This window comes from Papio anubis, chromosome 12, assembly GCF_008728515.1.
Source record: "Papio anubis isolate 15944 chromosome 12, Panubis1.0, whole genome shotgun sequence".
NCBI lineage: Eukaryota > Metazoa > Chordata > Mammalia > Primates > Cercopithecidae > Papio > Papio anubis.
Genome location: NC_044987.1, coordinates 4,685,750 through 4,702,523, shown reverse-complemented (window position 1 = coordinate 4,702,523; position 16,774 = coordinate 4,685,750). Strand labels below are relative to the sequence as shown.

General features: G+C 42.3%; 1 protein-coding gene across 4 annotated transcripts in view; it reads left to right on the top strand.

The window, feature by feature from the left end:
- The first annotated feature begins 393 nt into the window (after nucleotides 1–393).
- The window catches only part of APLP2 (amyloid beta precursor like protein 2), a 72,534-nt gene continuing 56,153 nt past the window's right edge, over nucleotides 394–16,774 (top strand). For all 4 annotated transcript variants that reach the window (XM_003910965.4, XM_003910967.3, XM_003910966.4 and 1 more), the window contains exon 1: nucleotides 394–650. In XM_003910965.4, the coding sequence (XP_003911014.1) occupies nucleotides 546–650 (105 nt within the window). In that variant the 5' untranslated portion in view covers nucleotides 394–545. The remainder of the gene's footprint in view (nucleotides 651–16,774) is intronic.

The following is a 16,774-nucleotide window of genomic DNA, read 5'->3' as shown; positions in this document are numbered from 1 at the left end:
CATTTCCAGAATCAAAAAGAGGGCGTACCCAATGGAGTCTGAAGAATGCCCAGCAGGGGCAGGGTAGCGGGCCGTGCCCGTATCGGGAGGCTGAAGGCTGACGGACCAGCGTAGCAGGGACAGATAACCGCGCCGGGGGTGGCGGAGGACACAGCCAGCGCCGCGCCCGCAGAGCTGCGGCCCCCGACCCGCCGCGCGCACGCCCCCGCGCCTGGCGGCCACAGGGTCCGGAGCGGGGGCGGGGCAGTCCGCGGCCGGAGGCGGGGCCGGGCGGGGGCGCGCGGTTGGACCGGGCGGGAGGAGCAGGCTCTTCCATCCCCTGATTGGGTCTGGACCGCACGGCGGGGCGGGGTCTTGAGAGGTTCTGCGGGCCGGCATTGGGAGCCGCAGAAGGAGGGCGTGGTAATGTGAAGTCAGTTCCGGTCGGTGTAAAACCCCCGGGGCGGCGGCGAACTGGCTTCAGATGCTTCTGGGTCGCGGTGTGCTGGGCGCGGAGTCAGTGTGTGTGAGCCTGAGAGCCGCGCACTAGAGCTACCCGGCGAGGGATGGCGGCCACCGGGACAGCGGCCGCCGCAGCCACGGGCAGGCTCCTGCTTCTGCTGCTGGTGGGGCTCACGGCGCCCGCCTCGGCGCTGGCCGGCTACATCGAGGTGGGGACCGGGCGAACGCCGGAGCGTCGTCTCCTTCGCCCGCCGGAGGAGCGCGGCCTGCGGGCGAGCAGCGGGGTCCGCTGCAGGGCGGGCCGGGGGTGCGGCCCGGGGGGTCCGGCGCTGCGGCGGGTCTGGCGCGCCCTCCCCCGCCCGTCCCTGCTTGGCGCAGTGCTTAGCGTTGGAGGTCGGGCTGCCTCAGCCGCCGCAGAGGCCAAATGAAAGGCGTCGGGGATACTGGGGGCGGCGGGCCGCCTCGGCCTCCCCAGCCCCCAACCCACCCCCGGCGCCGCCACCTCCTCCGGGGACCCCGCGCCCCCGGGCGCCCGCCCCGCCCTCCCGCGGGACAATGCGAGCATCGAACAGGGCGCTTCTCTCCCGCCGGAGTCCGCAGCTCGTCTCTCTCCGGGGGCGACCCCGCGCACCCCGTAAGCTCCCTCACGCGGTGCCGGGACCTCGGCTCCGGGCCTCCCACCTGCGGGCTTCGCCTTTGTTGCCAGGTGGACGCGGCCCCAGCCTTCGCGCGCGGCGGGGATGCTGCGAGCCCCGGGGGAGCTCCCGCGCCAGGCCGGCCGCTGCTCCCTACGCCGCCCGGGGCCGGGGCGCGGACGCGCATTTTTAAGTGGCGCTGTTTGCCTGCGTCCGTAGACCGAGGAAACCCGCTCTGTGTGCGTTGACCGCTTTCGTGAGGGTTTCAGTGAGTAGGGAAGGTGCCCGCGAATGCGTGTAAAGTCTTGGAAAAACCGTCCTCTGTCGGTGTCAGAATTCCAGCAGTGGTGTGCTTCGAGGTCGCCCCCTGAGCATCCCCGCTGCGAGAAAGGCGAAGCGGCTGGGCCGGGGGCGGCCGCGGCGCGGGCCGGAGCGGGCAGCCTTGGAGGAGCCCTGCTGTGGCCGAGGGAGACGGCGGTCTTGATCTTTACTTCCCTTCTCGAAGTAGTGCTTGAACTGCTGGACTGGAATGTGTAGTTCTGGTGTCGTTTATTTCTTCTCCCTCTTCGCTCTTTTAAAAATTACAATTGGTTTCTGCCTACTTAGCTAATTTCAGAGAGACCTGAAGACTGGATTTGATTAGGCATTAATTGGGAGCTTTCTTTTAAAGACGTCAGGTTTAGAATATGTTTACTTCTACAGAATGTTCAAGTATTTCCACGGGTAAAAATAAATCTAGTAAAAAGCCTCTCTGATGGAACGGCTTAAAACCTTTGTATTCATCCTGTTTAAAGCTTTGTGACTGTGAGGGTAAGAAAGGAGTTCAGCTTTAAGGAGAAATAGTTAACGTTTATCTACAGAGGATTTTGGATTGCGATTGTTTCAGTGTCCACACAGTGGTCAGAGTTGTATCTGTGATCCTTGATATGATGTCGCATGAAAACAGCTAGGTGAGTGAGATGGGGAGAAGAAATAAAGGATTTTGTATGGAAGATGGGACTTCACTAGTGGGTCGGGTGTCAGAAACCATCGTCACACTCGCACCCCGCTTCCCACTGGTATGAGTAATTTCAGGCATTAGTGAATTCACAGTAAAGGACTCCGCAGTTTTAAAGAATTCGTTAATACTTGTGCAGCGAGAAAAAATAATAACAGAATTCGTTGTTGTGTATTAAATTTGATTGTTAGTCACAGCGTTGTTCACTTGAAAAGTATGACTGAAGAAAGGAATTAAACATTTCTGAGAAATGATTTTATGGTACCTCCTGTTCTTTGGAGCTGTATTTTTGCTCACACTTACTAAATGATCTTTCAAGGGGCCTTTTGTCAAGCTATCAGAATTTTATTCACATGAATATAATTTGATTTTGTTTATTTGCTGTCAGGCAAGGGACTGTCGAAGCTTAATTTAGATGAGAATGGCCTAAATCAGGATGTCTTTGGGAAGGCCCTGATTGAGATTAGCCAAAGGGATTCTGGCCAAATCCCTGATCAAGTTGCTTGGCACAGAATTATTGATTGGCAAATCTTTAGTGTTGCTTGGTGTTCACTGAATTAATCTCTTACACCTGTTTAAAAAAAAAAACAACACCTCTGGACTCAGGGTCACTTCCTCTCTTAAATCCGACACAAGTTCTCGTGTGTGCATGCTCCCATTTCTGACTGAGACAGTATTGTGCTGAAACCCCGCATACTATGCGGTAGATGACTAGGCTCCTGAGAACCGGAACTTGAGTATGTTCTGCCACATTTGAAAGAAAGAAGGCCATTTGATTGCCAATTTTCAGGAAACTTAAATCCAGATTAAAGGATGACAACTGAGGCAGAGTAGAGAAGGCCTTGTGTTGGTATTTCTGACAGGTGGTATGGGAGATGTCTAATTGTACCTTGGAGAGAAACCTTGGTGTGCTTCTGATAGGAATATTGTCTTTTTGTTGGGTTTTTTTTTTGAGACGGAGTCTCGCTCTGTCCCAGGCTGGAGTGCAATGGTGGGATCTTGGCTCCCAGCAACTTCCGCCTTCCGGATTCAAGCGATTCTCCTGCCTCAGCCTCCCAGGTAGCTGGGATTACAGGCGCCCGCCACCACGCCCAGCTAATTTTTGTATTTTTAGTAGAGACAGGCTTTCACCATGTTGGCCAGGCTGGTCTGGAACACCTGATCTCAGGTGATCTGCCTGCCTCAGCCTCCCAAATTGCTGGGATTACAGGCGTGAGCTACGGCACCCTGCCCATTATTTTTATCATAACTACGTTTTAAAAATCTTTTGATAAATACTATAAACTTAAATTTTATCAGTTAATTCCTCCTTTTGTAGAGGGAATTTGTTTTACTATCTAAAGCCGGACTTCCCTAGGGTGTAGCCACAAGCCACATGTGGTTATTGAGCCTGTAGGGTGACTAGTGTGACTGAGGAGTGAATTTTTCATTTTATTTAATTTTAATTAATTTAAGTTTACATTTAAAAACTGATTCAGTAGTTGGAAAACTTTTAACTGAAATAATTTGGTTATGCGAATCTACTTTTAAACTGTACATTTTATGAAATCTAAATGTAGATCAAGATGAAAATTTAGCTTCTTAATTGAGATGTACTGGAAGTATAAAATACACACGAGTTTGAAGATTTAGTAGAAAAATTAAAATCTCAATTTTTGTATTGATTAAAACAATACTTTAGACATGGGCTAAACAAAACATTAAAATTAATTTCACCTGTTTCTTTTAACGCTAATATGGTTCCTAGAAAATTTAATACTATGTATGTGGCTCACATTGTATTTCCGTTAGATGGTGCTGATTTAAAATTTTGCTTAAAGTTGGTCCTGCATATGTTTTTATTAGCACAATTTTTAAAATATATTTTTCCAAATAAAGTCTTGCTAGAAGTTGGCCCAACATGATCTTAAGTATTTTTGTTAGAACAATTTTGAATGTATTGATTTTTAAACTTTTTCAATTAAAAATGTTTTACTTAGAAATAACTTTAATCACCAGGCACGGTGGCCCACTCCTGTAATCCCAGCACTTTTGGGAGGCCAAGGCGGGTGGATCACAAGGTCAGGAGATCAAGACCATCCTGGCTAACACGGTGAAACCCCGTCTCTACTAAAAATACAAAAATTAGCCGGGCGTGGTGGTGGTCGCCTGTAGTGCCACTACTCGGGAGGAGAATGGTGTGAACTCAGGAGGCGGAGCTTGCAGTCAGGTGAGATCACGCCACTGCACTCCAGCCTGGGCGTGGTGGCGCGTGCCTGTAATCCCAGCCACTCAGGAGGCTGAGGCAGGAGAATCACTTTAACCCTGGAGGTGGAGATTACAGTGAGCCAAGATCGCGCCACTGCACTCCAACCTGGGTGACAGAGCAAGACTGTCTCAAATCTTATTAAAAAATGCAAAAATTGTACAATTTTCATACTCTTTACTCACATTCACGAATTGTTAACATTTTTTCTAGTCAGCATTTGCTTTATCTATTATTGCATTTTTGGCCAAATTATTTGAGAGTAAGGTGCATACATCATCCCCTTTACCCCGGAGAACTTCAGTATATATTTTCTAAGAGCCAAAGACATAAGTCTTAGTACAGTCATCAACCTAATGAAATTTAACATTGATACAATACTTGGATATTATTTGTTGTCGGTTTTCTAGTTTGTTGACCCAATCATGTTCTTTATAGCATTTGAAAACATGTTTCTTGTTGTTGTTGTTTTGTTTTTCTTTTTTGAGACTGGAGTGCACTGGCGCGGTCTCAGTTCACTGTGATCTCTGCTTTTTGGGTTCGAATGACTCTCCTGCCTCAGCCTCCTGAGTAGCTGGGACTACAGGAGCCCACCACCATGCCTGGCTCATTTTTGTATTTTTAGTAGAGACGAATTTTCACCATGTTGACCAGGCTGGTCCCAAACTTCTGACTTTGTGATTCGCCTGTCTTGGCCTTCCAAAGTGCTGGGATTACAGGTGTGAGCCTCCGCACCCGGCCCCTTTCAAGATTGTTTAATTAATGAATTCTATTTACCCTTACTAAATTCTCAGGCTTTTGAATTTTCTTTCTAAAATAACAGAAGAAATCTATAGGTAGTACATATTCATTGTAAGAAATTAAAAGTACAGATGAAGAATAAGAAATGAAAAATGACCTAAAATCATATTACCCAGGGAAACCTTACTGTAATGTTGTATACCCTTCTATTAATAGATATATTGTGTACATAAATTTTATAAAAATGGCCACTGCATATTGAAGCCAGCACCTAACAATTACTATTTCGAATTATGCTAACATGAACTACTCAAAGAAAATAATGTTTTCTGTGTGACAGAAAGTAAGGGTAAATCTTTGTACAGTAATTGTAGTTTCCATGGAGGGGCTAGTTGAGAGAGAATTCTAAATTGCCTATAATTCAATTTTCATGGGTTGGTTTTTAGAGAGATAAACTAGATTATCTTGAAACTTAATTAAATTTAGTGTATTGTACGTTGATTTATGGCCTAAGATGGAAGGTGGACTATGTAGGCACATTCAAGTAGAAGTGAGTTTCAGTCCTTTGTGTCAAGTACAAGTAATAATTGCTTTTGCTGAGGGAATTTTTCTTACGTAAGCATCGTGAAGTCTTTACTTTTATTTTTTATTTTTTGAGACGGTCTCACTGTTAACCGAGGCTGGAGTGCAGTGGCACAGCCATGGCTCACTGCGGCCTCAAACTCCTGGGCTGGAGTGATCCTCCTGCCTCGGCCTCCCGAGTAACTAGGAGTACAGTGCATACCACTACACTTGGCTAAGATATTTTTTTCAAAATGCCGTCTTTTGAAACATAACTGTAATCTATTTGTTTAAAGAGATGAAGATTAGAAAATCAGCTGACTTTTCATTTGTAATTCATCCTACTGGTATTTATTAAACCCCTTTTACATGGTTCTGTGCTAGGTGCTAAACAGTGCAGTAGTAAAAACAAATGTGGATAGTGCTTTTTCCTTTGCGAAATGCACTTGTGTATGATTTCTAGGCCCTAACCCCAGAGATTGTCATTGAGTACCTCTGGGATGCTCAGTTTCAAAAGCTCCCTGGATGATTCTAATGTACAAGGAGAGAAAAACAAAACAAACTCTTTGGGTAAATTATCTACATAAGTCCCTGACAGTCTGGTGAATTCGGTATTCTTATCCCTACCTAAAAAGGGAGTCGGGCCGGGCGCGGTGGCTCAAGCCTGTAATCCCAGCACTTTGGGAGGCCGAGACGGGCGGATCACGAGGTCAGAAGATCGAGACCATCCTGGCGAACACGGTGAAACCCCGTCTCTACTAAAAAATACAAAAAACTAGCCGGGCGAGGTGGCGGGCGCCTGTAGTCCCAGCTACTCGGGAAGCTGAGGCAGGAGAATGGCGTGAACCCAGGAGGCGGAGCTTGCAGTGAGCTGAGATCCGGCCACTGCACTCCAGCCTGGGCGACAGAGCAAGACTCCGTCTCAAAAAAAAAAAAAAAAAAAAAAAAAAAAAAAAAAAAAAAAAAAAAAAGGGAGTCGGTAGAGACCAAGGGTTGAACATCACACAGCTTGACTAGGGGAAGGAGTCTGCCCTTCCTATTTAAGCCTATTGCTCTGTCCTGTCAGCGTGGTTCACGTTTGCCTTTTGGGTGCAGATTTCTTTTTACTCATGTCTACCTGTCTTTCACATAACCAAAACCTGGCATGAGTGTTTCCCTTAAAAGAAACTAATTTCATACAAGTTCTGATATGTTATGAATCAGTGTAAACCATATGGTTAACAGTGACCCTTTGAAGTATGTAATTACAGGGGACTTTGCTATTTTACATTTTCCATTGATTTTTCTTTCTTTTGCATCATTCAAATGATATTCACTGATTTTTAAAAACTTTTTGGTCCTTTTTGTTTGTTTGTTTTGAGACAGAGTCTCACTCTATCATCCAGGCTGGAGTGCACTGGTGCCATCTTGGCTCACTGCAACTTCCGCCTCCTGGGTTCAAGCGATTCTCGTGCCTCAGCCTCCTGAGAAGCTGGGATTACAGGTGTGTGCCCCCATGCCCGGCTAATTTTTATATTTTTAGTAGAGACAGGGTTTCACCATGTTGGCCAGGCTCGTCTCGAACTCCTGACCTCAAGTGATGCAGCTGCCTCAGCCTCCCAAGGTGCTGGGATTACAGGCATGAGCCACTGCGGCCCCAGCTCTTTTGTGTCTTTTTATATTATGTTCAAGTTCTCTTTTTTTAGTAGTAAACTGTGTCGTTTTTGTATTCTGACCTACAATTTTAAGAAAAGAAATTATGGCTCCCTGTAGAGATTTTTATCAAAATCAAGGTGTGGGATTATTTGGAAGAGAGAAGGCTGCCAGCACCAGATACTCAGTGGCCAATGACCAGTGTGATGGGGGTAAGATTGTGGTCCAGAAAAATATTACTTAGTGTGTGGAGTTGGGGCACTTACAGGTTGCTTAATTGAGCTGTCCCCACCCCCTTTCTACCCTGCCGTCCTTGGGTGCACTCCCCTAGTGGTTGTGGAATTGCTGCTGCAACACCAGGGGACATGCTCTGATACGATAATGTCCAGAGGAGGAAGAGATCGTCTCTTCCTGTATATATCTCCTTTTAAGAGTGAATACACCTTTCTCAAAGCCCACCAGCATAGGACCCCTCAGGTGTCACTGGACAGAAGTGTATCAGATGCTTCTAGCCAAAGTAGGCCTTGGCAAGGGGAATGGTACTGCCTCCACAAGCTTAGACTTCTCAGGGTCTGCTTTCTGAAGCATGTGGCCAGGAGGAGGAGGGTGCAGCCTCCAATCAGGTTGGGCTTATCAGATGGTGATACCTCTTAACAACAACAACAACAAAAAGTTGGGCTTGGTTGGAAAAGAAAGCTGTGGATGTTGGTGAGAATCCAGTGTCTGCTACAGGGGCATTCCCTGTCTGGGAAGTTATGTAGCTGGGGTGGCTGGAAGAGAAGGAAGTAATGTCTTCTGAAGAAATTACCTGTGGGTTAAGTTAGCTGGCAAAATGGAGACGTCTGAGACATCACAGTGCATTTGTTAGATCTGGGATAATGCTATCATTTTAAAGGGATAATGCTATCCAGGACAGAATGACTAGAATGGTGAAGAATGTGAAAAATTTGACATAAAACGTGAATGGACTGTGAGGGAGGTATTTCGCCTAGATAAGAAAATGTGAGATTAGTGGTGGTAGTAAAGATCGTTAGTATATTCACATATTTTATGCTTGTCTCTGGAAGGCTAAACATGTAACTTGCTTAGGCTGAATCAGGGTTTTTACCCGGAGGGGTGAGCTATTAGAGCTTTTATTTTACTCCCTTTAGTTACGAGCATTCCCCACATAGGATAGTTAAACATGTAAAAAAGACCCTATGTCCAGGCCCCAGTTTTGTTGAATCTTAACATTTCTCATGTATGTTTTAGCCTTAAAAAAAAAAAAAAACCCACTGGATACAGAAATATAACATTACCAATAAAAGTCTCATTTGAACTTTCAAGAAGTAACTCTTGAGGTAGGAGTTTACATTTCCATTCATGTTTTCATTACATTTGCTTAGGCTGTTGTTAGAGTTGTAACACACATTTATCAACACATAGTGTTAATTATTTGTGCATACTGTGATGATTTTAGAAGGTAAGAATGTCAAGCTATTTGAACTGAAAGTAAAGATAGCCCCTTACTCAGGAAAGTGCCAGCCACCCTTGCTGCTTCTACCCAGTATTGAAAGCCCTTGAGTATTTTTGAGCTTTTCAAAATTTAAAAGTACACAAAAGAAGAAAAAAAAAAATCTCAGTTTGTTTTTGTAAATGAAACACTTGTGTAACTACCACTGAGGTCAAGAAATAAAACACTGCCAGTATCTCCTTTCCTTCCTCGCTTAGCAGTTAACTGCTCCTCTGACTTTATGGTAATCACTTTTTGTATTTCCTTATAGTGTTACCTCCCATGCATTCATCTGTAAACACTGTAGTTCAGTTTTCCTTTTTTTCTTTTTTTTAGCTTCATATAAGTGGAATCATTTAGTATATATTTTTATGCATTTGGTCTCTTTCACTATACACATTTTTGACAGCCACGTGTATTGAGTGTAGCTGTGGCTCACTCATTTCCGTTGCTGCATGGTACTCCATTATATGAATAAACCTCAGTTTGTTCTGCTGTTGATGCGACGTTTGAGTCGTTTCCAGTTTGAGATTATTAAGATAATGCTGTTCTCTCTGTGGTTTGCTTTTTCACTCTCTTAATGATGTCTTTTGAAGAAGTTCTTAATTTTAATGTCTAATCTTTTAGTTTCTTCTTTCCTTTTTTTTTTTTGTTTATTATGGTAGGTGCTTTTTGTATATCCCATTTGAGAAGTCTTTTCCTACCCTGAGGATATAACGATAGTCTCCTATATTGTCAATGAGGAACTTTATTGATTTGCCTTTCACATTTGGAGCAATAATTTACCTGGATTTTTGTGTAGATGTGAAGTTAGGGACCATTTCATTTCTGTTTATGGATACTGGCCTGCACCATTTATTGTCAAGTCATCCTTTCCCTTCTGCTTGGCTCTTTCACCCTTGTAATCAAGTATCTCCCTATGTGTGAATCTGTTCCTGGGTTCTCCCTTCTATTCCATTGATCTCTTTGTTTATCCTTGCACCAACTCCACATTGTTTTAATTATTGTATAATAACATTTTATATTTACTAGATCAAGCTCTTCTACCTTGCTTGTCTTGAATAGCATCTTAGCTCTTCCCTTAACCCTTTTCTTTTCACACAAATTTGCCACATTTTGCCAAAACAGCTTCTTGTTAGGATTTTGGTTTTGCTTTGGGTCTGTAGTTTAGTTGGGGGAAAACTGACATTTTTCAAGTACCGAGTTTTCCAATCCAGGAACATGGCATGTATTTTATTTATTTATTTATTTATTTTTGAGACAGGGTCTTGCTCTGTCGCTCAGGCTGGAGTACGGTGGTATAGTCTTTGCTCACTGCAACCTTTGTCTCCCGGGTTCAAGTGATTCTTCTGCCTCAGCCTTCTGAGTAGCTGGGATTACAGGTACCTACCACCATGCCTGGCTAATTTTTGTATTTATAGTAGAGAGGGCATTTCACCATGTTGGTCAGGCTGGTCTCAAACTCCTGACCTCAAATAATCCTCCTGCCTTGGCCTCCCAAAGTGCTGGGATTACAGGCGTGAGCCGCTGTGCCGGCCCATGACATGTATTTTATTTAGGCCCTCTATAATTCTCCATTCAATGTTCGGTAGCTTTCTGCATGGAGATCTTGTATATCTTTTGTTAGATTTATTCACAGGTATTTGATCTTTTTTATGCTATTATAAATGGCATCTTTAAGATTTTTTGTTGTTGGTTTGTGTGGTTGTGGAAAATGCAATTGATATTTTTCAGATTGAGCTTGTATCCAGTAACCTTGCTAAACTTGTATACTAATTATAATAGTTTATCTGTAACTTTGAATTTTTCTGAGTATATTCTGTGAATTGTGACAGTTCTATTTCTTTCCATTCAATCCTTGTAACTTTTATTTCTTTTTCTTGCTTTACTGCCCCATTTAAAATGTTCAGATAGAAATGATAGTAGCTAGTATCTTAGTCTGACTTCTCTCAGAGGGAAACTGTTTTTACAATTTATATGATACTTGTAGTTTTTTTATAGATACCAGACCCTTTATCAGATAGGGAAGAGTTTATATTCTAAGTTTGCCAAAGATTCTTGTCATAAATGAATGTTGAGTTTTTTTCAAGCATCTTTTTTTGACAAGTATAAGATGATCATACGAATTTAATTCTGATAGTGCAGTGTGTAAGAAACTTTGCATTCCTGAAATGAACCAGACTTGGTTTATTTCCTGGATTTGGTTTGCAAAAATTTTGTTCGGGAGTTTTGCTTCCTTACTAATAAGTGAGTTTGACCTGTAATTTTTCTGTTTTTGTAATATACTTGTCAAGTTCTGATTTCAAAGTTAATAGCCTCGTAAGTTTTGGGGGGAGGGAGCATTGCCTTTATTACTATTATTATTTTTTGAGACAGAATCTTACCCTGTTGCCCAGGCTGGAGTGCAGTGGTGTGGTCTTGGCTCAACCTTTGCCTCCTGGGTTCAGGTGCCTCCTGCCTCAGCCTACTGAGTAGCTGGGATTACAGGTGCCAGCCACCATGTCTGGCTAATTTTTGTATTTTTAGTTGAGATGGGGTTTCACCATGTTGGCCAGGCTGGTCTTAAACTCCTGACCTCAAGTGATCCACACACCTTGGCCTCCCAAAGTGCTAGGATTACAGGCATGAGCCACCATGCCTGGCCAGACATCTTATTTATACAGGTGCTTACAGATTGATTATTTTGAGGTCTAGGCTAATGTGTGTTCTAGACAAAAGTTTTCATTCTACCTGGAGCCTGAGGACACTAGCAATCCAGGATCTTACTGTAAGTTCCTGGACTGTGACGACCATAAACTGAACTCTGTAGAGTCCTGTCAGTTTCTGATTTATCTTTCTAGATTCATACGCTTTGAGCTACAAACTCCAAACCTTTAAGTTCTCTAAGTTATTACGAAAAATTTAGAAAATACAGTTTTGGCCAAAACAAAAAACAAACCCCCAAAAAACAAAACTGCAGTTTACCCTTCAGATAAAAAACTTTTGTTTTTCTGGTTTTGTTTTCTGTGCATCTTCACTTCTCTGAGTAGATTTCCCCTTGTGTGTGTATAACCCATTTTTTTCTTAATTTAACATACTGAATAATTTCCGGGCCATTACATATTTTATGACGTGTATAGCTGTTTTGGGCATCACCCTTCATGGTTTGGGGCTTTCGAACACCCTGCAGTTTGAAATGTACAGCATTCATCCCTCTAAATAGCTATTCATACTGTGAATTTGGATTCGAGTAAACTATTATATGAACATTTTGAGTTATTGCATAGGGATGTTGCCTGCTAGCCAGTGATTGGATATTTGCAGTAGTATTGAACTGTTACTTGAATGTTTTACTGCATTTTGCCCTCATTTTATAAGAGTGAGAAAAAGGAGGGAAAAATACTTATTTTATTGACAAGAAGCACATGGTGGTAATTGGTGCTTTTTTGGTGTTTTTCTAGGTAGTTTCTTTGAACTTACGTAAATACTCAGTGGGCTCAATTATGTGGAAAAAATTAAGGAATGGCTATAAAATGCTAGAAATAAATTTTCAAGGGCATTTCCCCCCCTAAAACACTGGAAGTAATTGGGATCTGATAAATTACTAGCTTGCTGGTAGCAGAATCCCCAAATAACATGCATATGTTTGGAACTTGTTCATGTTTACAGAAATATACCTTATGTGAAAGTAGAGGACTGCCTATTTTGTAATTTATTTGATTCTTTTATAACTGAACATGTAAGTTTCTCATTTTTCTCTAATGTAAACAGCATGCTGTGGATATCTTTTAAAAAAATCATTGTAGCTATATCTCATTGGCATTTAAAAGAACCTCTAGAAAGGACTTGATCGAAAGTGGAAGACTGTGGTCATTGGTTCATTTGAGGCTCTTCATAGTCATCATTTTTAGCAAACATTTATGAAATTGCTATATGCAAGGCATTGTGACAGAACAAATAACACCATAGCTGAAGGCACTATATGGTTCCTAAGATGATATAATAACTAGAAGAAACTTTTTCTGTTGGAGAAATGGTAGTCAGCACTTTTTCTGCCTTCTCATACAGATTTTATTAATTTAGCCTTTTAATTTTTATTACTCAAAACCTCATTTTTTTGTTTGTTTTTGAGACAGAGTTTTGCTCTTGTCGACCAGGCTGGAGTGCAGTGGCACGATTTTGGCTCACTACAACCTCTGCCTCTCAGGTTCAAGTGATTCTCCTGCCTCAGCCTCCTGAGCAGCTGGGCTTACAGGTGCCAGCCATCATGCCAAGCTGATTTTTGTATTTTTAGTAGAGACGGGGTTTCACCTTGTTGGCCAGTCTGGTCTTGAACTCTTGACCTCAGGTGATCCACCCGCCTCAGCCTCCCAAAGTGCTGGGATTACAGGCATGAGCCACCTCATCTGGTCTCAGTTTTTTATTTAATTTTCTGACTCTGTGCTTGTGCTTTTAATACTTTAACACTGATTTTCTGCTTCTCAATAAGGAAAGCACGCTTGATCTGGTCACAAGCAAACACAAAACAAATGGAACCACCGTAGGCCCCGATGCCACGTGTTTTGTTTTGGATAACCTCATAGGAACTCCCGGTCTCCCAGCATGAAGCCCTCTAAGTCAGCCTGGGCACATGCCACTGCAGGTGTTGGTGCATTTGGGACACCTAGTTTTGTTAGAGGCTGTATTGTAGGAAAGCCTGTGACAGTGTGTCAGACTCATTGCCTATAGACAGCATCCCCAGAAAGAGGTGGTGGAAGCTTTTCATATACAGATTTTTAAAATCTAGCTTATCTGTTTTCTTACTGATTTATAGTGTTTCCTTCCAGATGTTTTACACTTGTCAACCACAAGACGTAAGCATTTTCTAAATTGAATACCCTAAAGTCCACAAATCTTTTTGTGTGTCTGGTAAAATACACATAAAATGTATTTACCATTAAAACTTTTCTTTTTGAGGCATGGTCTCACTCTGTTGCCCAGGCCAGAGTGCAGTGGCGCAGTCATAGCTCGCTAGAGCTTCGACCTCCTTGGCTCAAATGACTCCCGCCTCAGCCTCCCAAGTAGTTGGGACCACATTTTTTTTGTGGAGATGGGGACTTGCTCTGTTGCCCAAGCTGGACCTGAACTCCTGGCCTCAAGCAGTCCTGCCTTGGCCTCCCCAAGTGCTGTGATTACAGGTGTGGGCCACCAAGCCCTGCCTTAAAACATTTTTTGTGGTAAGAACACTTAACATGAGATCTGCTCTTAATTAAATTTTTAAGTGCACAATGCAGTATTGTTAACTGTAGATAAAACGTTATACAGCAAATCTCTAGAACTTATGCATCTTGCAAAATGGAAACTTTATACCTGTTGAACAGCAACTGTTTTTTCCTCCCTTCAGCCCATGTTAGTGACAGTTCTGTGAATTTGATTATTTTAGATATCCCATATAAGTGGAATCATGCAGTACTTGTCTTTTTGTGACTTGTTTATTTTACTTAGCATAATGTCCTCCAGGCTCATCCATGTTGTTGAATGTGGCAGGATTTACTTTTTTTTTTTAAGGCTGAACAATATTCCATTTTATGTGTATATCACATTTTCCTTATCCATTCATCTCTCAGTGGACATTTAGGTTGTTTCCGTGTCTTGGCTATTGTCAGTAATTCTGCAGTGAACTTGGGAATGCATCTGTCTGTCTGGGATAATGATTTTAATTCTTTTGGCAGTATACCCAGATGTGAGATAGATGGATCATATGGTAATTCTACTTTTAATTTCTTAAGAACCTTCATACTGTTTTCCATAGCGGCTGCACCATTTTTTCACTAGCAGCATATAGGAGTTCCAATTTCTCCACATCCTTCCAAATACTTATTTTTATAAATACATAGCCATTTTAACAGATGTGAGGGGATGTTTTAATTTGCATTTCTTGGGTAATTGGTGGTATTGAGCATCTTTTCGTGTACCTCTTGGTCATTTATATGTCTTCTTGGAGAAATGTTTATTCAAGCCCTTTGCTTGTTTTCTAAATCAGGCTTTTGGGTTTTTTTTGCCTTTGAGTTTTCTGAGTTCCTTATATATTTTGGATATTAATTCTTTATCAGATAGAGGGTTTGCAAATATATTCTCCCATTCTGTAGGTTGCCTTTTTACTTTATTTTTCTTTTGCCAAAGTTTTGTATAAGCTTTTTAGTTTGATGTAGTCCCATTTGTCTAATTTTACTTTTTTTATTACCATTTTATTTTTTATTTTGTTTATTTATTTTTGAGATGGAGTCTCACTCTGTCACCCAGGTTGGAGTGCAGTGGCATAATCATGGCTCACTGCAACCTTGACCTCCAAGGCTCAAGCAGTCCTCTCACCTCAGCCTCCAGAGTAGCTGGGACCACAGGTGTGCGCCACCATGTCTGGCTAATTAATTTTTTTGGTATGTGTGTATAGATACTGGTTTTGCCATGTTTCCCAAACTGGTTTTGAACTCCTGGGCTCAAGCGATACCTCTGCCTCGGCCTCCCACAGTGCTGGGAGTACAGACGTGAGCCACCGTGCCTGGCCATTTGTTGAAAATTTTATTATGAAACAAGATTGAAGTTTTAAAAATGTTTTTTCTGCATCTTTTGAGGGGATCATATGATTTTTGTCCTTCATTCTGTTAATGTGTGATATGCCACATTTTTTGGCATGTATATGTTGAACCGTTCTTGCATCTCAGGGATAAATCCCACTTGATCAGGTGTATGATCTTATTAATGTGTTGTCTGATTCCATTTGCTCCTATTTTGTTGAGAACCGTTGCATCTGTGATCATCGAGGATATTGATCTATAGTTTTCTTTTTTTTTGTAGTGTCTTAGTCCTATCTTGTTATTAGGGTAATGCTGGCGTCATAAGATGAGTGGAAATTAAACACACCCTTGTTAAACAACACTCTTAACCGTTGAGCCAAAGAAGAAATCAAATGGGAAATTAGAAAATGTTTTGAACAAATGAAAACACAACATACCAAAACCCCTGGGATGCAGCAAAAGCAGCACTGAGAGGGAAGTTAATAGCAGTAAATGCCTACGTTAAAAAATAAGAAAGATCTCAAACAGCCTAACTGTACCCCTCAAACTAGAAAAAGAATAAGCTAATCCCAAAGTGAGCAGAAGGAAGAAAATAATTTGCAGCAGAATAAATGAAAGCAGAGTAGGAAAAAAAAATAGAAAAAATCAAAGTAAAAGTTGGGTTTTTGAAAAGATAAGTAAAATTGACAAACCCTTGGCCAGACTAAGAAATAACAGAAGACACAAAATCAGATATGAAAGAGGAGACATTACAACTGATACCACATAAAAAGTATCATGAGAGTACTATGAACAGTTGTATGCCAAAAAGTTGGATAACCTAGAAGAAATTGATAAATTTCTAAAAACGTACAAACTACCAAGTCTGAATCACGAAGAAATAGAAAACTTGAGCAGACCAATAACAAATAAGAAGATTGAGTCAGTAATCAAAAACCTCACAACAGGCTGAGTGCAGTGGCTTATGCCTGTAATCCCAGCTCTTTGGGACGCCGAGGTGGGTTGATCACCTGAGGTCAGGAGTTTGAGACCAGCCTGGCCAACGTGGTGAAACCCTGTCTCTACTAAAAATACAAAAAAATTAGCCAGGCATGGTGGTACGTGCATGTAATCCTAGCTACCTGGGAGGCTGAGGCAGGAGAATGGCTTGAACCTGGGAAGCAGAGGTTGCAGTGAGCTGAGATGGTGCCACTGAACTCCAGTCTGGGCAACAGAGCAAGACTCCATCTCAAAAAAAAAAACCAAAAAAAAAAAAAAAAAAAAAAAACTTCCAACTAAGGAAAGCTCAGGATCAGAAGACTTCACAGGAGAATTCTAAACATTAAAGAAGAATTAACACCATTCCTTCTCATAGTCTTCCAAAATATTGAAGCGGGAACACTTTCATTTTAACTATTTTTAAGTGTACAATTCGGTGGCATTAAGGACATCCACCGTGTTGTGCAACCATCTCCGCTGTCCATTTCTAGTACTTTTTCCTCCAAACAGAAACCCTGT